The sequence below is a fragment of the Falco peregrinus genome, chromosome Z, assembly GCF_023634155.1.
Source record: "Falco peregrinus isolate bFalPer1 chromosome Z, bFalPer1.pri, whole genome shotgun sequence".
NCBI classification, from domain to species: Eukaryota; Metazoa; Chordata; class Aves; order Falconiformes; family Falconidae; genus Falco; species Falco peregrinus.
In genome coordinates, this window is record NC_073739.1 from 57,673,002 (window position 1) to 57,692,023 (window position 19,022).

Genomic DNA, 19,022 nt, shown 5'->3' on the forward strand with positions numbered 1-19,022 from the left:
TTTCGGCGCTTGTTACTCCTGTAGGTCTTTCTCCCATGAGTTTCCACCCGGCAGCAACTCAAAGGGGCCTCTCCTGGGCAGGGAGAACGGGACGCAGTTACTTTCCCTGGCAGATACGACTGTTTCTCCACAAGGGTCCACCGAGTCGTTCTTTTAAAAAAATAATTTAAAAAAAAATCGCGCCCCAACTTTACCCCACTCTGCTGTCACGTGCTGCGCTGCAATCACCAAAGGCCCCGGGGTGAAATCCGCACCGCACTGCGCCCCGCCCCCCCCCCCCTCCGACGGCACCGGCGGGGCCGCAGGCACCCCCGCGGCCTGGTTTGCCGGCACAATGGGGGTGCGGCCCCCCGGGTGGGCGCCGTCCTTGGCACCGGCTGCCGGGGGCTCCTCGGCTGCCAGGTCATGAGGGCGAGCTCTTTTTCAGGCGCTTTTGCTCGTATCTATCCCTTAAATCAAAGCATCTGGGTGTAGCAAGCTGGTGTTAATGAAAATAATATTTTCCTCCTCCCTTCCCCCGTCAGCACCAATCTTTTATTCGCGTTTACGAGGACAAAAATCCCTGTATCGTAGGGGGAAGAAGCGGCGCCGCAGATTTGCGAGGTGCTAAGGCACGGCAGTGCTCCGCCGGGCCTGGCCCCCGGGAGCGGGGCGTCCCGAGGGCTGCTCGCGCACATCCCGGAGGCGCGCGGCGGGGAACCCGGGCCTGCGCCGCTCTGGGGGGGCAAGTGCGTGTGCGCTGCTTGGGTGCGCGGGGGTGCTCCCAGCTCCGGTCTGGGGGCACGGGACACCCCGGGGACAGGCTCCCGGCCGCCTTCCCCCACCCCGCCCGGCGGCCCGCTGGAACCTGCTGCTCTTCCTGGGCTTCCCGCGGGCAGCGTTCTGCAGGCAGGAGCAGCCCCCGGCGGGCGACCTTTCCCCACCCGGCATCCGCCCCTTTTTCACCCCGCCGGTGCTCCCGGGCCGGGCACAGCGGAGGGGGCAGGCAGGCGCTGCGGAGAGCCGGGCGCCGGGCTCCGCACCTGCGCCCGCACCGCGCCCGCGGGAGCCCCGGGCGAGGGGGACCGGGCAGCGGCCTCTTCCCTTCACCGAGCTCCCTCCTCGCTGGCAGCACAGCCCGAACTGTGGAGCCCAGGGCAGCCCCCCTCCCCTGTCGCCCCGCCGAGGTCGGGAGCATCCCGACCGCCGAGAAATCCCGGAAACGGAGAGCCGGGGCCTGCGAGAAGGACAGCTGGGGCCGAGCATAACTTAGGGCTTGGGGAGGAAGACTTCGGTCTAGCGCCGCTTTTCTGCCCTCCGTTTTTATAGCCGCGTTATCTCTGTCTCCCCCCTTTTTTCATTTTCTCTTTCTTTTTCGAGGTGGGGGCGGGGTGGTGGTGGAGAGAAGTAATTCTGGTGAACTGAAAAGCCAGGCCCGGGAAGGAGTTTCTTTTGACTGCTCAGGGTGATCTATCCAGGCCCTCTAATTAGAGAGGGATCCAGGGTGGCATTAGTTTCCAAACATTCTAATCGAGCTTTAAGCAGAGCTCTTTTCAATGGGAGGAGATAAATGTAGCAACAGTTACTGTCCCCTTGAATGGCCACCTCCCATGGCGGGCATTCAGCCTTCCTTTCACAAGCTCTAAGCAGTTTAGTCTATGGACCCAGCAACACTCCACATATCTTCTAATTAGTCTAATTAGAAAGGTGGATTGATAGATGCAAGGAAGACAGAGTTAAGTTAGGAAGATGCTCAATGCTGCCAATCTGCGCCGTGGAGCGGCTTATTCTCTGTGGGAGGAAAAAGAAATAAAGGAAAAGAAAAAAAAAAAAAAGGGGGGGGGGGGGTGGCGGGGGGAAGAAAGAGAGAAAGAAGGAGAATCCCGGAGCCTGACACCAATGACAAGTCCCGAGGAATCCGAGGGGCAGGAGCTGCTGTCTCTTCATTGAGGGAGACACCTAACTGAGGTGCCTTTCCTGGCTGGGTTTCCCTCAGTAGGTTTGGCTGTTTGCCGTCCCGGGCTGAAAGCGCTCCCTGCTGCACGGCACAGCCCCGGCCGGGCCGCGCCGTCGGGACACCGCTCTGGCCCCTGCCGGCTCGCCCCTGGGTCGCGCAGCCCGGCGGTCACACACGCGTGGCGGAGAAGGCATGGGAAGGGGAAGGCGCCCAGAAGCGGCTTGCTTAATGAGTCCCCGCCTCGGTCCAGCACCTCCCAGGCTGTCGCCGGGAAGCGGGGAGCCGAAATCCGCGGAGACCTCATCGCGGCTGCGTTTGCGCAGGGATACGTGATAAGGGTCTGATGGGCGTGCAGGGACAGGCGGGGGGCTGGGGAGGGTCTCCGCCCCACATTCCAGTTCACCACCTCCTCCTCGCAGGGAGGAAGGCGCGCAGGGAAGCAGCGCAGGGGCTCGTGGAAGGCTGAACCTTTAACTGGGCGATAAATCAGGGAGAGGAGCATGGCGCAGTGCGCGCAGGTGTCAAAACAGAAGGAAAGTCGGTCGGCCAGCACGGCAGGGCAGGGCCTTCTGGACCCGCTCCCCTGCTGTCATCCTGATAAGTCCCCTGCCCGCAGACGGGACGGGGAGCGACGATGGGGGACGAGGCAGGCCCGGCGGATGGCGAGTCCCTCCGGGCCGCAGGGGGAAGCGGGCCACTGGTGGGATCCTCTGCTGGCCACCGCCCGGGCGAGCGCGTCCACCCGGTGGGCTTTCCCCTTCTCTTCCTTCCGCCAGGCCGGCACAAGAGCCCGCAGGAGAAGCGTGGCGGAGGGAAAGGCTCTCACCTCGGCACCCTACCGAGCTCCGCTCCCGCCCGCTCCCCTTGCTTCCCCCACCACCACGCACCCCACACACACACGCACACCCGCATTTCCCCGCACTTGTTTGCTCTCTGGCAGATTGCGATTGCGGACCGAACTATAAGAGATCTCAAATTCAATATTTCGCTCGCGAAAAGGACGGGTGGGTGGTGGAATTAAGACCCAGCCTGTCAAAGTCCTTAATCAAACTGCTGGCGAAAGGGGATTCGTAGACAAAAGGAAACAATGGAAGTCTCGTTAGATCATTTTTCTGGACATTGTTTATGGTCTAGAAGGGATCAATCGTTTCAAAATGTTACCAGTAAAAATGATCCTGTGTGGAATGCAGCTAATCCTTTTAGGTTCCTGTCAACTGTTTCCACTCAAGGAATCCGATTTTTCAAATCAAAGGTGCAGAACTCAATTGCCGAGGGATTTATAGCGCCGGCACCGGGCTCCCCGCCCCCCCAACCCCTCATCCCGGCCCGCCCCCCCCATCCCGAGCCCCACGGTGTCTCCAAACGCCCCGCGTGGGTGCCGAAAGCAGCACCGGGCCGGGCGGCGGATTGTCCCCGCCGGGGCGCGCTGTCAGCCCGGGGCGCGCCTTCTGCGGCAGCCGTGGGCTGCCCTGCCGGCGAGCGGCCGGGTGCCCAGCGCCGCCGAGGCGGGGCGGCAGCGTACCTGGGCCGGGAGAAGGCACGGAGCAGCCGGTCCCTCCGGCCGGGCGACCCGCAGCGCCCCGGCTCTGCCCCGCCGCGGCCGCGGAGGTTCGCGCCGCTCACACGGGCGAGCCGCGCCGTCTCGCAGCCGCAGGCGCAGCAGCAGCTCCGGGGCTGGGTCCAAAAACTCTTGTGGGAGCGCTGGGTTTGTCTTGCCCGTGTGTTAGCAAGTTGTTGAGGGATTCTTCTGGATGGGGAGGAGGCTGGAGGGGAAGGGGAGTCGGTTTGAAAGCAGAGACAGCCACATGGCTTGTCGGTAGCTCCGCTCCGGTGCGCGGGACGGGGATCTGCCTCGTGTGCGGGAGAGTGGGGCCGGGGTCTCCCCCGAAAAATGTGTCCCGCTCGGCAGATGTCTGAACACCCGGAGAAGAGCCATGGCGCGGGGAGCCGTGCTGAAAGCGATCTAAAGAGGTTAATTTCCAGAGAAGGGCCGCCCTTTGGCTTCTCGTACAGAAGCGGGAGGCAGAGGGGAGGAGGTCTGCAGTTTGGTGTGAGCGGGGCCGCCGGCTGCCGAGCGCTTGCGGGACAGTACGAGGACACACACTCGTGTGCACTGCCCCACACGCAGCACCGTACGCCCGGGGAAAGACAAGGACTTCCAGGAAAGCGGGGAGGATGTTTGACAGAGCCCACCGAGCTGCCTCAGGCGGGATTTTGTGCAGGCAGGGGCAGGTTGGAATCAACAGCATAAATTATTTTCCACGGTCCATAATTTCCGACCCCATTCACTTTTCGGGCAAACCAATCACCTGACATACCGCCTCTCCTCGCTCTACGCTGAGCAATTTTTTTCCCCCACCAATGGTTCCTTTAACCGTGAACTACTGATCCTAAAAGACGGCCTTCCTTTACCTCTCCCTTCGTGCAGCCGACAGGTGGATTTTCACTGTATACGCGTATATCAGAAAGCTATCGGTTTCGTCTAGCGGCTGCTGAATAAGCAGACATGACAGTGTTTGTTTTACGAAAAGAAAACCCGAGGAAGACACCTCATTTATCTTGATTGTGTGTATTTAATGTATTCCGTGTATACAGGTGTATATGTGCCCTCCTGTAATGAAAGTCGAGAAACAGACCTACGTCCGCCGCGGGAGGAAAAGCCATATTCCTGGGTTTTACAAGGACTTTCCAAAGCGTCGGCGTTTGCCGGAGCGGCCACCGCAGAGCTACGGTTGCGTGGGTGCCGGTCGGTGGCAGCCACCGGGTCCCAGGCACACACGCCCTTCGATGCACACAGATGGCTTTCTGTTGCGAGGAGGGGAGAGAAACACCTTCGGATTAACCGTGGATAACGCTTTCCCAGTTTCAGACAACGAATTAAGGCAACAACTGAAATCTCTATTTATCCTTTTGCTTCCAACATAAATTGTATAATTTATCATCTAAATATGGGGCCCCGCAGACTTCTGCGGGCCGTTTTGCTCCATCAACGAAACGGAAACTTAGGATCAATTCAACAAGTCTCTTGTGCCTTGGAGAAAGGGCAAATTTAATTATTTTGAATAAAAAAACAACACAACTTTCCCTCTTAATCCATCTCAAGGATATAATTTCTGAAATCGGCTGGACGCTACATTTAAAGAAAAATAAAATTTTTAAATGCCTTCCGTACAGTTCAGTCCATGTCTTTTGCGACTTCGCGGGCACTCCGGGGCCTAGCCAGTAGGTCTCTCCTCTCCTCCGAGGTGCAGACCACAGCAGGACCCCCCACCGCCTCTCGCCGCGGAGCCCAAGCCCTGCCCTGAAGGCACATCTTCGTTCGAGGCGCATCTTACGCGGGATTCCCGCGGTGATTCCCGCCGAGCAGCCGCCGGGTGCGTCCCCGCTCCTACGGGCGGGCTGGGCGCGGAGCACCGCCGCGACCGCGGAGCCTTCGCCCCGTTGCGCAGCCGCGCACGGCCCGCGGTGCTACCAGCGCTGCTGCAGCCGGGCGGGCCGAGGGGTTGCGGCGGGGCGCCCTGCAACCCCCCCAGCCCCTCAGCTGTTGTGTCTCCTCTCTTGGGTCGCGCCGGGAGCTGGGCGGAGAGCCGGGCTGGGCGGCGGGGTGCGGGCTGGCGAGGCTACGGGGCCGGCAGTCCTCAGCACCCCTCCGGGAGGGGACAGGCGGAGGGGCACGGCGCTCTTCTGCAAGAGAAAAACAGGAATAAGTACATTTATCGATCTGGGGCTCGCCTGCAGGTCTCCCCCTCCACGAAAATCGATGTGCACCCATCTGCGCCGAGAGGCAACGAGCACATTTGCTGCCGCAGCACGGATCCGAAAGCATCTCGTTACCGTCGGGAGTGTCATTCTCCCGCACGCACGTACACACGCACATTTATGCCCGAATCTTCCCTCCGAACCCCGGCCGTGCTTCCTAGCGTGGGAAGGGGCAGCGAGTGGAAAGCCCACGGCGGCTGCTCGAGGTGGCTCCCACGGTGGGGGCTGAGGAGGGGAAAGGACTTGCGGCGAAGGGCGGGGAAGCCCAGCAGTCACCTGCGGCAGGTCACCGGGGCGTGCGGATGACGGGCGGCGGAGGCGGAGGGCGAGAGGGCACCTACCGGCTCAGGAGCAGCCCGGCTGCGGCCATGCAGCGCCGGTCCCCGCCGGTCCCCGGGTCCCGCCGGTGCCTGCGGCCCAGCGCCGCGCCGAAAGGGGAGTGGGAGAAACTTCGCTGCGGATGGAGGAGCCGCTGGCAGCGAGCTGAAAAACGGATCTGCTTTGGTTAGCAAGTCGCAGAGCGGGGAGCATTTGGCCGCGGTCATAATTTCCATGATTTCTGTCAAATACAGCATTATCAGAGACTACTGAAGTACGTGCTGTAAGTAATGAGGGAAAGTATTACATACGGCGCGTAGCCTCCGGGCCGTGCCAAGGGGCTATTAAACCAGATCCACTTTCCAACGGATCCCCCGCACAGGCCTCAGCCTCGGCAGGGGCGACCGTGCGCCCTGTCCTCGCCACCAGCGCTGCAAGGAAGGGAACAGCTGGGAGCAGGTGACGCCCTCGACCCCACTTTTACCCTCCAGACTCGGGGACGGGCCTGGCCCTGGGTACTTTGAGACCAGCCTGCAAGGGACGACGGCGGTACCAGCCGACACCGCGCTGCCCCCAGAAAAATAACCAGGAGAAAATGTACAGTTCGAAGAAGCTGCGGACGGGGAAGGTTCGGGAGGAGACCATCTTCAGGGCCGGGGAGCCGCGCACGGGGGCCCCAAGGCTCGGCCAGACCCCCGGGCTGCGCTGCCCGCCGCAGCCCTCACCGGTGCCGGCAGAGCCGGCGCGATGTCGGGCCCCTCTGCACCAGGCGGGGGGAGCGCTCTGGCGGGAAGGGCGCGGTGTGCGGACTTGCAAACTAATCAGCTTCCAAAGGGAGAGGGAAGGGGAAACTTCTTTTATAGAGGATGTGGGAAGGGACCTAACACAGTCCCGCTTGAGCGAAACGTTATACAAGATGCTTGAAAAGAAATAATTAAAAAAAAAATAATTACAAATATATAAATCACCCAACAGAACCAAAGAAATATATGGAAGGAAACGTTTCTGGATAGAGACACTGTGTGTGGCATAAAAAGCGATTGAATACATAAGGGCTTCATTAAATTCCCAATAGATAACATTTGGCTAAATCTATCCCTAGATTAAAACTCTACATAATAGCACCATAAACTAAAAAGTTTCTTTTTGTGTGGTCCTTCTGGAGGAACTGATTGAAACATTAGCCCCCTCATAGAGCAATCCCCTCCCAATTCAGCTCCAGTAATTCGCCTCTCAGCCCTACGGGGATATGATGAGAAAAGGAGACGGGTTAATGAATCCACACTTTGTAGCTGGGAGGAGGAGAAGGAGGCGACACCATCCCCGTTTGTCCCACCAGCTTGTTTTCAGGGCCCACCCTATTCTGGAGGAATTGCTCGTCTGGGCTCCGTCCCTGAGAGGGCTGCGCGTCCCCTCTGCTCGCCGTGCAGGTCGCGGGGGAGCGGCGGGCCGTTTGCGTGCGAGCGGTGCGGTGCGGCGAGCCCCTCGGCGGGCTGCGGGGACGGCGCCCGTTCTGGCGGCACCTGCTCCGGCGGAGCCGCGCGGGGAGCGGGGCAGCGGGCCCCGCCGCCCAGGCCGAGAGGCCTCCCGCACACGCGGGGAAAGCAAGCGAAGGGGTCCTCCCCCCGGCACCACCGGCCCCTTCCCCGACCCCTTTCCTCAGCGCTTAAAAAAAAAATAAATAAAATAAAGCTACCCCACGTATTGCAGTTTGCTCCTGCTGGCCTCCCTGCGAACTCCCAAGTGAAGGTGTCCGCACAAGATGCGGACGACTGGGATAAAGCATGGAAGAAACAAGCGGCCGAGCAGTTTCCTTGCCATACACACTTGAGCACGGTTCTCCTCGGAAGGGAGCCGAGGGGAGGGCGGCGGGCGCGTTCGGACCCCACCGCCCGCCGGGCCGGCCGGCCTCCACGCAGGGCGGGTCGCCGTACTCCCCAGGGTCTGCTGCGGGGAAGCCAAGAGAAACAAATACCGGGTCACCGGGACTGCTCTTCCCATTTAACTGCACCGGGGCAGCGCAAGGAGACACATGGCCCCTCGGCCCAGGCCGCTGCTCGAGCAGCCAGACGCCAGACAGACCGCAAGCAGCATCCCTCCTCGGGGAGCCCGGCACCGCCGCGCTCACGGCTGCAGCCGCCTTCTTCCTCGCAAAGCCTTTCCCTGCGTGATTTCAGCTGCGTCTCCGAGGGGCGCCACAGCCGAGCCCGGTACCCGGCGCTGGACCGGCGCGGTGGCCCGGCGGGTCACCTCACCCGGGGAAAGCGAGTTAACCGGTCCCTCGTGAACAGGGACGCGCTCTCCCCAAGGGGTACGTACACGATGCCTGTGGGATCTTTTCCCTTTGGTTTTAGAAATTAAACGGGACTCTGCTTCCTGGTCCTGTAAGGGACCCCGGGCACCCAAATTGGCCCTCCAGCTGGCAGACTGTAAATGAAGCCCAGCAGAGGTTTTACGTCTAGCCTTTCCGCTTATTGAAAACCATTAATTTAACCCTGTATTGCTACAGACAAAACAGAAAAGCGCCACTTTTCTACCCACGAGAATACTTAAAACCAAAGCAACGAAGTACTTCGATACGTAAAAGCATGTAACCACACAAACTTCCCTTCCTCACTCCAAAGAGCAATAAAAGGCATACCTCCTTTTTTTTCTTTTTGACTAAAATTCACATAATTTATCCCTGAATCTACTAAATTGTTCTAAGTACAGTCGTACTCGAAAAGCGCCTCCCTGTTTTGAAAAACGCGTGTTCCTAGTCCACTACAAGCAGCCACACGCCTACTCTTAAAACCTGCGATTTTCTTTTCATGCCTAAGCTCCGAGTATTTGAGGAGGGCTTTTTGGTTAAAAAATAATTTTAGTTTAAGGAATACATATCCATCGACCTTACGCGGGTTAAGACGAGAGTTCAGAATCAGAAAAGTTGCTGCCACGGTTTGTTCCGTACACTTCCACATATCCTTACTTCAGTAGCTCCTGCACTCAATCAGCTCATCACACGAGGATATTCCAATGCTAATTTTATATTATATGTATTGAAAAGTAGAAACATATGTCTCTGTTATCGTCACAGAAACATAAGTTTCTAGGACAAATCTCTCTGAAGTTCTGTACGTGCCCCTTGTTAATAGTATTTTCCTTTGGGCCTCTTGCAAACCAAACTGTGATGCAGTTGTGATTTAGAACATAACCAAAAGTATAAAAATAGTTTTAAACCGTTTTTTTTAATCAGTCCCCTGATAGAGCCTTACAGAACTGGGCTTTATTCCCACGAGACAGACCTATTTCTATTTATTCCCTATTTTGTCCACACTCTTTTCAACCCCACCCCCACCCCCTCTTTCTTTCTCTGCTAGGGTTAACAATGGTTTGACTGCAAAGATCATATCCTGATCTTCTTTGCGATCAAATCCAGACATAAACATTTGAAACTATAAAATTCCTTGGCTATTGTGCTATTAATCCCGAAGAAAAAACTATCAATGTCCCAAAGAAGGGAGAAGTATTAGGGAGGGAAAGATCCAAAGCCAATTGTTTGGCTGGGCTCCTTTGGTCTTTGGGTTTTTCTTTTTCTTTTTTTTTTAAATTAAAAATTTTATTTTTGAAAACGTGTAAAAATTTTACATTAAAACGGTACAATAATACTTGCCAGTAATTTTTAACAATATTCCTTGTAAAGAATAAGCATAAAGTACAAAATAAAAAACTCCGTAAGTCTATTATAATACAAAACACAGGTTAAAATAAGAAATGATAATCTTGACTTTCTTCTGTGTAAACATGTTAATCTTTTCTTTTATAAAAGTACATGAGACAAGTGTACTAAAATGAAAAAGTATTGCTTTGCTGTCCTCCCTCAAGCCTTTTTTTTTCCTGTACATTACCGTTTTCAAGCTCCTAGACCTGAGAATCTCTAAACTTTAACTGTTTAGAGACGTTATTTATCACCATTTTTCTCTTTTTAAGGATAACGAGTAACTTTCCAACAGCGTGACCGCCTGCCCATGCAGCACCGAGACCTGGGTCTGCACCAGCACAGGTCCGGGCGGCCCGCCGCCGCGGCGGATGCTCCCCGAGCCCCACCACGAAATCCCCATGCAAAGCCCGCAGTTCCTGGGCGCCGTCCGCCGGGCATGCGAGCGGCGCCGAAAGGGATACCCCCGGTCCTACCTTCGGAAAGACTCCCAAACCCTTAACAGTTAGAGATCCGGGCCGCGAAGCCGGGGGCGGCTGGCAGGGCGGCGGCGGGGGGCAGGCCGCCCCCGGCGCTCCCCAGCGAGCGGGCTAGCCCCGGCGCTGCGGCCGACTGCGAGGCGCAGCTGCTCCCCGCGCCGGGGCCGGCCCCCCCCCCGATGATGCTCTCGATGGAGAAGGGCGAGCGGGCCAGCGCCGCGCCGCTGCCAGGCTTGGCGGCGTGCAGCGAGGCCGCCAGCGCCGGGCCCAGCGGGTGCGGGTAGCCGAAGGGCGTCCGTGCCAGCTCTGCCGCCGGCAGCAAGGGGCCCGGCGGCGCGGCGGCGGCGGCGGGGGGCAGCGCCGCGCCGGGGGCGGCGGGGGGCTGGCGGGGCGGCGGGGAGGGGTGGTGGAAGGCGAAAAGGGCGGAGTGGGGGTGGTAGGGCTGGAGCTGGAGGCCGTAGCCGCAGCCGTAGGGTCCGTAGGCGCAGGGCGGCTGCTGCGGCGGCTGGGGCGGGGGCTGCGGGAGGAAGGCGGCGGGGTCCACGGCGCGCAGCAGCAGCTCGGGCCCCGGGAGCTGCTGCCGCTTGAAGCGCTTTCGGCGGCGCAGGAAGCTCCCGTTGTCGAACATGTCGGCGGACTCGGGGTCCAGCGTCCAGTAGTTGCCCTTGCCCGGGTTGCCGGGCTCCCGGGGGATCTTGACGAAGCAGTCGTTGAGGGAGAGGTTGTGGCGGATGCTGTTCTGCCAGGCGGGGAACTTCTCCCGGTAGTAGGGGAAGCGCCCGCTGATGAACTCGCAGATCTCGCTCAGCGTCAGCCGCTTCTTGGGGCTCTGCAGGATGGCCATGGTGATAAGGGCGATGTAGGAGTAGGGCGGCTTCACCAGGCTGTTCTTGCCGCCGCCGCCGCCCGCCGCGCCGCCGCCGCTGCCGCCGCCGCTGCCGCCTGCCCCGCCGCCGCCCGCCGCCGCCGCCTTCTGCGGGCCACCCCGCGAGGGGGGCCGAGAGCCGCCGGCACCGTCCCCGCCGCCCGCCCCAGCGCCGCCGCCGCCGCCTCCGCCGCGCACGGGCGACCGCGGCAGCAGGGCGTCGTCGTGGAGGTCGCCCACATCCTCCTCGTCCTCTTCCTCCTCCTCCTCCTCCTCCTCCTCCTCCTCGTTGTAGGAGCGGCGGCGGCGGCGGGGCTGCGGCTCCTCGTCGTCCTCCTCGTCGTCCTCCTCGCCCACCACATCGATGTCGGTCTCCTCAGCCAGCGCCGACGCCTCGGACATCTCCGAGCTCAGGGTCATGGCGCGGCGGCGGGGCAGCGCATCGGTGGCGGACGGCGCGGTGCGGCGGGCGGGCGAGCGCCCTCCCCGCCGCCGCCAGGCCCCCGCGCCGCTCCGCGGAGAGCCGCCCCGCCGCCGCCGCCGCCGCCGCGGGCAGGCGGGCCGCTCCGAGCCGCGCCGGCCCCCAGCGCCGCCGCCGAGCTGCGGGAGCGCTCCCGCTGCCCGCTCGGAGGCGGCGGCTGTTTCGGGTTTTGTTTCGGGGTATTTTTTGCTGCTTTTAGGATTTCTTTCTCTTTCTTTTTCCTTCTCCCCTCTTTTGGGGGTCTTTGTTTTTGGAAGGGGTTGGGGTCGGGGTTTGGGGGGCGGGGGGGCTGTGCCGCCGCTCCTGGAAGTCGGTTCCCCCTTCTTTCTCCTCACCTCAGCCCCCAGACATTAATGGATGCGGGGCAGGAGGGAGTGCGCCTAGTCCTGGGAGGAGGAGAGGGGAGGAGGCTGGCGAGGAGGGAGGGCGGAGGGGGCGGCTTGCCGGGCCTTAGGAAAGACGGCAGAATGGCTGGGGCCGAGTCCCAGAGAGGGCGGCCTTCCTCCCTCCTTATAGCGAGGGGGGCCATCACATGGCTCCCAGCGTCAGAGCGCAGAGGGGCGAGCGGCGGCCCCGGGCGGCGCCGTGCCCCCCCCCCCCCGCCTCCGCGGGGCGCCTCGCCGCCCTCCCCGGCCCCCCACCCGCAACCCGCCAGGAGGGCTCTGAGGGGCCGTGGGGCGAGCGGGGCCGTCTTTAGTTGAAAAGAGGCGAAATCAAAAAAAAACACCCTCCCCGGGTAACAAAAAAAAAAAAAAAAAAGTGCAAGTCTGTCCCAAAGTGCTGGATCGTCTTCCCAGGAGCCGTCCGGCGTCTTCTCGGGCTGCCCCCCAGGGACGGGGTCTTGATTCCCGTAGGAAAGAGGAGGGGGGGGGGGGGGGGGGGGGGGAAGAAATCAGGCCGGAGAGGGAGGTGGTGAGTTAATAAACTTCAGAGTTCTGTCCACTGGATGCTTTAGAGACACCTGCCCCCCCCGCCCCCCCCGAGTTTAATTCATTTAAGAATGAAATAAAATTTCTCTCTTGTCGACCTCGCAAGCTCTCAAAGAACTTCCTCCAAAGCACACCGCTAATCTCACAGTTTATTTGTGAGGCTGTTGTTTATAAAGGGAGAGAAGTAGTTCCCTCTATTATGGGAAATACCAGCAGAGAATTAGCGTTACCTCTTACGTACGCAAAGGAAAACAATTCACCAGCCTTTAAAATGCGAATTGTGCTCTAAGTGTAGGAGCAACACCCCCGGGAAAGGGACAAAAAGGACTGATTCCTAATTAAATCCCACCGTTCCCCGTTTCAGGTGATGCAGGCGGTAACAGCAGAGGCGCGGCGACTCCCATTACCCGAGGGCTGTCAGGGGAAAAAACCCAAACTTGGACATAAATGCAATTATTGCGGTCTTAAAAAGAAAAGCACTGAAAATTCCCATCGCTCCCAGTTCTGACAGGATAACTCACGATCAGGAACCGATTGGGAGTAGGAGAGCACTTCGTGCTCCGGCAGAAATCGTCGTGAGAAGGGCAGACGGATGCCTAGTGTCCTTACTGCTCAAATCTCGTTTCTTGAACAACCCACACCCCCAATTTTCTGGAAGCACATTTTCGATATATCGTCCTACTGCAAAGCTACAAGCCACTCTGTTTCAAACCCAGTTCCATGGATTTACAACATAATCCTTTCTACTATTTCCAAATAATCCTATTTACATTTTGTTCACTACTAAGGCGCCTGCAGGAGAATACCACCAAAAGTTACAAAAGGGTGTGTGTGTGTGAGAGAGAAAGAAGAAAAAAGAACCCCCAAACCCAGTAGCTGACTACTATTTTTTCCTGTAGAAAGACTGATAACGTCGCTCGAGATTTATAGTTCTTAGGAAGTAAAACGCCTCTTTCAATTAGTTTTGGGGTCCCAGGGCAAGTTCCTAAAAGGAAGACAGAAAAGAGGACTTTTCCTCTCTGAGAGGTTTCACCTCTTCACAAAGAGTATTTCTTCCTTTTTACTCTCCTTTTCTTCCTTTTATTCTTGCTCTTCTCCCGGCCTGAACGTTTTAAAACCATCCCAAAAACAAAAGAACATGCTCTTCAATAGGAAGAACGGTTTGAAACTTTATGGGGAAGCACCGCTGTAGCGACAAACCGGAGGAGCCGGACCTGCCCGCCGCTCCCCGCTAACACCGCGCAGAGCACACTGGTGTTCCATCGAGAGGCTGATACCGGCGGCTCGTCGGCAGCACCGAAACGCCGGGAGCCCGGTGGTCCCGCCGTCCCGGGAGGGCCCCGGCTGGGGCGCGTGTCCTCCTGGACGTGGCCGGCTAGGGTGGCCTCGGGGGGGGCGGGGCTGGGGACCCTCCTGGCAGAATTGGGCAATACTGCAAGCCCTCGTCCGTCGCCGCGGTGGAGTCTGAGGAGGGCTTGCTTTCTGGGGGGTAGCTGAGCCAGTCCCCAGTGCGGACAACCAAAACTTGGTGTTACTGCAGCCCCTGGGGATCGCGACTTTCTGTGCCTCTGCCGCTCGCTCCCGTCCCAGCCCGGCAGGTGCCTTCACAAAAGGGAGAGAAAAAAGCGAAGGGAGGCGAGCAGTGGCGGCACAGCCACCAGCGGCCTTTCCCCAGGTCGGACCTCGGTGCTCCCGGGGCCCTGGGTTTGCCCGGTCTCCCGCCCCGCTGCGTGCCGCTCCGCTGCCGGCGGTGCGCTGCGCGGACAGGGGATGCCACCTACCGGCAAGGCGCACGGGGCGGCGGCGGGGCGGCCGGCTGCGGGGCGCCGCGTTCTGGGGCAGGGCGCCCGGGCTGGGAGGGGCAGGGCAGGGCCCCCCTGCCCGGGAACTGACCCCGAGACCCTACGGAAAAGCTTCGGGGGGGACCTTAGAAACACTTCTCCATGGAAAGGCTGGAATTTCCGCCACCACTTTCCCACCCCCGCCCCGGGGCTCTGCAGCCCGGCAGCGCTCCTCAAGGCTGCGGGGCCGCCCCCTCGGGCCACACACCCACCGCGAAACGGCCACCCGGGGCCTGGAACCTCGGAGCTGTCTTCCCTGGTTTCCTGCTGCTCGTGCGTGATGTAGTAAAACACACACCTCAAACCAGGGTAGCATAGAAGTGAGACATGAAATACAGGGACGCTTGTAGGGTTTATCTTTTTATTGCTTGGGTTTATTAATATTAATTATAAATTTTAATTATGTTATACATGCAATTCCTGCACGCGTGTCCAGAACATCCCACATTTCGTCAGAGTGGTGCATGCATAGGACCAAAGCACGCTGGCAATCCATACAAGTGGTTCTGGTGGCTCCTGCTCCTGACCTGAGCCCATGCTCCTCCTCCACAGCAAGGCTGGGCCTCTGGCATCTGCAGCTCCTGCAAAGCAGTGAGTACAGCAGCTTCCCCCGCAAGCCTCATCCCTCAGATCCAAACATGAAAAAGGGTTGGGTATTTTGGCAGCTCTTGGCTCCTGGAGGTGGCCAGACCAAGAGCATCCTGAATTAGATTGTGTGTCCAGGGACACTGGGCAGGAGCCAAACTGGATGGATCTATCACTTCCCCTTAACATCTCCTTTGTTCTGGGGGACGATGTCCCTTGTGACCCACGCAGCACCCAGGCCACACACCCTATGACTGGGGAGCGTGTGCCCCAGCACCCAGAAGCCCACGTGGGACAGGGGATAGACCTACAGACCTTTCCTGGCCCATTATTCAGAATCAAAGAGTACCTAGGGTACTGTTTAGGGCACTTTCAATCAGCCGTACTGGTACACTGGCTGAGGTGCTCTGGATTTTCTGGAGCTGACCCTGACCATGCACAAGGATACCAGAGCCACCTTCATCACCACACAGGTCAGGTGCCTGGAGGTGGTGTGCACCCCTAGGTGATTTGTTTAGTGTTTGGCTAGGTGCAGCCAGTGGAAAGCAAGGCAGAGCCTGGCCACCCGCTACACACGCTGTGGATGAAGAGCCTTCCCTGGGCCTGCTGCACTTTGCAAAACTCCAACACCAAAGGCTGCACATCTTTTGGCATGGCTTCATACATCCCCACAATCAGATCTGAGTCTTAGCTGCAGAACTGGACTTTCTGTTATTGAATAGAACCATTTCTTGAATGATTTATATTTTTTGTCCATGTAGTTCTTTGGGCCAAAGGTTGGACTGGATTCAAAACTGCTTGTGTCATAGAAAGCACAAATCCTCCAGCAATGACCTTCCAACAGGTGGTGTCCATGACAGGGACCATTGCAGTGATAGCTGTCATCTCCATTGCCCAGTATCACAGTGACCACCATTTCAGTTCCACTTTTTTGTGGCTTTATCTCTCCCTGTTCCCTTGCTGTGCAGTTTTGGGGGAAGGTAACACTTCCCTTAAGCCTTCTGTAGAGGCTGGGCCTTTAATTTCTATAAAATGTGATTAAGTGTTCTCAGGACCCTTCTGCACTTCTTGTCTAACAGAGCACATGGAGAGTTTATACCAGCTTAGACCAAGCCCTATCTAGGCAGCGTAAGCTCACTTCAACATCAGACAATACCAGATGTTCAGGGAAGAATACAGGAACAGGACAAGTGTGTAAAATTGGTTCCTAGCTGCCAGAAATGTAGGTTTCAGGATTTTTTTAGGCCAGAGATAACATCGGAATTTAACAGCCTGTGATGGAATTTCTTCTGCGAATTTGCCCAGTCACTTTTTGAAATCACGTATATTTACACTGCTGAACACGTTCTATGGTGAAACGTTCCCCAGCTCTAACCATGTCTGGTATGAAGCGTCTCTTTTTGTTTGCTTTAAGCCAGTCACCTGCTCATTTAATCCAATGTGCTCTCATTTTTGTACTAGAAAAGGCAAGCAACAACTGCTGTTGTTAACCACCCCCTCCCTGCTGTAGATCTTACCAAAATTATTTTCATTGGTCAGCTCTTTTTCAGGCTGAGGGGTTCTGCTTCAGAATAACTGGATTAGCACGGAAGTAATCTTGTACCCTTGACAATCCTCACCATCCTCTCCACCTTTTCTCATTCAGTTCAGGCTGATTATTATTGTAATAATCCTCCAGAACAGCATGAGATGCCTAGATTTGCTTTTTCAGTTTTAATTTCAACTTATTATTTCTACTTTTTTATGCCAGTGTCTATTCCCAATGCTAGTGGAGGGATGCAGGATACCTGATTTTCAAAATGGAGCACAGGATTTCAGTGCTGGTACAGCAGGGTACTTGTCATATGAACAAATTGTGTTTGTTTTTGATTTAATGACTCCACTGATTATTGGAAACCTTTCTAACATTTGCCATATAACCCTTGAATTCTTCGTTGTAGACAAACTTCTTGCAAATTAGGAGCGAGATCCCATAATTAATGTCTCAGATACTTCAGATACTTTCCATTTAATTCTGTGGCAATGCAAGTAAGCCCCGAAGGAGTATGAACCCATTCATAAATGCAGTGAGTATTGACAGGTGCGCTCTTTGTTCACTTAGAAATCCTTGGGGATAAACTATACTGTGATCAAAGACAGAGAAGATTGATTTTTCCATCTAAAATTAAGTGGGTGGTGGGCTCCTGCCAGGGCTTGAGCAGAAGTAGCAGCTACCTGCTGCAGAAGGGGGAAGGCCCTTCCATGTCCAGCTTCCCCACCTGCTGTCACCTGTACTCACTTCCTGCTGTGCACCATGCTGGACCAGCAAGCCTAAAAAGCCAAAGGCAAAATCCATAATGCATCACACCTTCACAGCCACCGAGACACTCGTCAAAGGTGGCACACTGACAGCTACACATCTAAAGTGGCAAAAATTTAGTCCTGATTCATCCTGGCCTACGTGTGCTATCCTCAGGTGGAGCTATGCCGATTTTGAGTCATGTCTTTAACGTTTCTGACTTGTAACTAATTGTCTTAGCAGGGGTGAAAACATTTCTGTGATCCTGGCTCTTGAATTCTGTGTATGGGATGTCTATGTCTTCAGGAATAATCTGTTTGTTTCTCTGACATCTGCATGTAATTTTTAGGTACCATATTTTTCACACACAGCCAATGAGGAATGTGGTGACTTCTGACTTTTACCTATTCTCTAGCAAGACCTTAATTGTTAATGAAGACTAACACAAAAGCCTTTCCTGGCGAGCCTTCATCCGTCTGATTAACATGTACTCCCAAATATCTGGCAATGCCTGTTTGAACCACATTCAGTGAAGGCAGGGGACTGATTCTTCATGTAGCACTGCTCTGACTACTCTCTCGTCAGCCTCTGCGGGGTGTTACAAACAGAGAGAGGCATCCCACAGCTCATGAAAGGCTTGTGATGTGGCTTGGAGCCCAGGTATTTTGGGTTGCTGAGTATAAGGGTTACAGGCATGGTGAGAAAAAGACAGTTTGCTGAGTAGCATGGTCTCTTCCTTGACACAGAAGTCTATTACGGATTACCCTATACAACTCACCAGTATGCGGTACAACACTGTAATATGTGAGATGAAAACAGCATTGCACTTAAGTTCATTTTTCCTGGGCTCCCATCCAGTGTTTATACATTTAGATTTCTTAAAAAGTTAAGAGCTCTTCAGTGACTCTTCTGTCTAGGCTTTCAGAGATGTTTTCTTTTCCACTGGTATCTCTCACAACCCTTTTGCTCCTGTACCCCATGATGTTGCTACTTTCCTCCATTAAATTACTAACGTATATGTGTATTTGTCCAAATAACTTAGTACTTTCCACCTCATGTCCTGATGCTGAATACGGCATTCTTTTTAACAAATGTTTCCTAATGAAATTTTTAATATCAGACAGATTTCCTTCACTGCCTGAAAATACATAGCATTCTTTGTGGTCACTGGCAATCAGGAAAAATATTACTGCACTTTAACCTGATGACTTATGTTTATGATCTGTGATTTGTCTCCTGAATACAACACTAACTTAACACCTCTTCTCAACATACCCTGTTATTACTTGCACAGCATGCATCATGTCTTTCAGGAGCACTTTTCCACTGGCATTTTGACAGCAAATATTATCATTCCTCTGCTTTTAAACTTCCACATAATTTAGAGACTATTTTCCTGAGTAACCAGTTTAATGGTCTTCTTTCACTCTATGCTGCTTCTGTGCAGCTAAGGAACTTTGCTTTAGCAATGTGTATTCTGTGATAGTTTTGAGATCCTAACTTTCACCCTTTTTCAGAACTGAAAAGATGTTTATTGAGCTCAGACTCTGTTCCAGTGGCTTTGGATCTGTTTGATTTCTCAACAGAAGTTCTTCAGCTACAACTAAATCCAGGTTTAGGTTTATGTTTCCCATTATGCAATTACACGAAAAGGACTGGAGGAAACAAGCCAATACTATTTTAGCATTCTGAAATACTTTTTCTCTGATGCAAAGTTTGTTTTTTGAAGGTCTGCTATTTGTTCCAGGAAATGTAAACAAATCTTACAGAGTCCCTTGAACTGCAGTTCTTGAACTGCTTTGGGTTGATTCCTGATACAAGTCAGTGATGTGGTTTTCAGCATAATTTGTCTTC

The 19,022-nt window shown here is 55.8% G+C and overlaps 1 protein-coding gene across 1 annotated transcript; it reads right to left on the reverse strand.

Annotated features, from left to right (window-relative positions):
• Positions 1–9,684: 9,684 nt before the first annotated feature.
• FOXD1 (forkhead box D1) lies at positions 9,685–11,959 on the reverse strand. Its single transcript, XM_055791240.1, has one exon. It carries the CDS (start codon positions 11,472–11,474, stop codon positions 10,209–10,211), a length of 1,266 nt encoding a protein of 421 aa, XP_055647215.1. The 5' UTR covers positions 11,475–11,959; the 3' UTR covers positions 9,685–10,208.
• Between the last annotated feature and the right edge of the window lie 7,063 nt (positions 11,960–19,022).

Excerpts from the sequence above, each read along its gene's own strand:
- FOXD1 (XM_055791240.1), bottom strand. The coding sequence starts at position 11,474 with ATGACCCTGAGCTCGGAGATGTCCGAGGCGTCGGCGCTGGCTGAGGAG.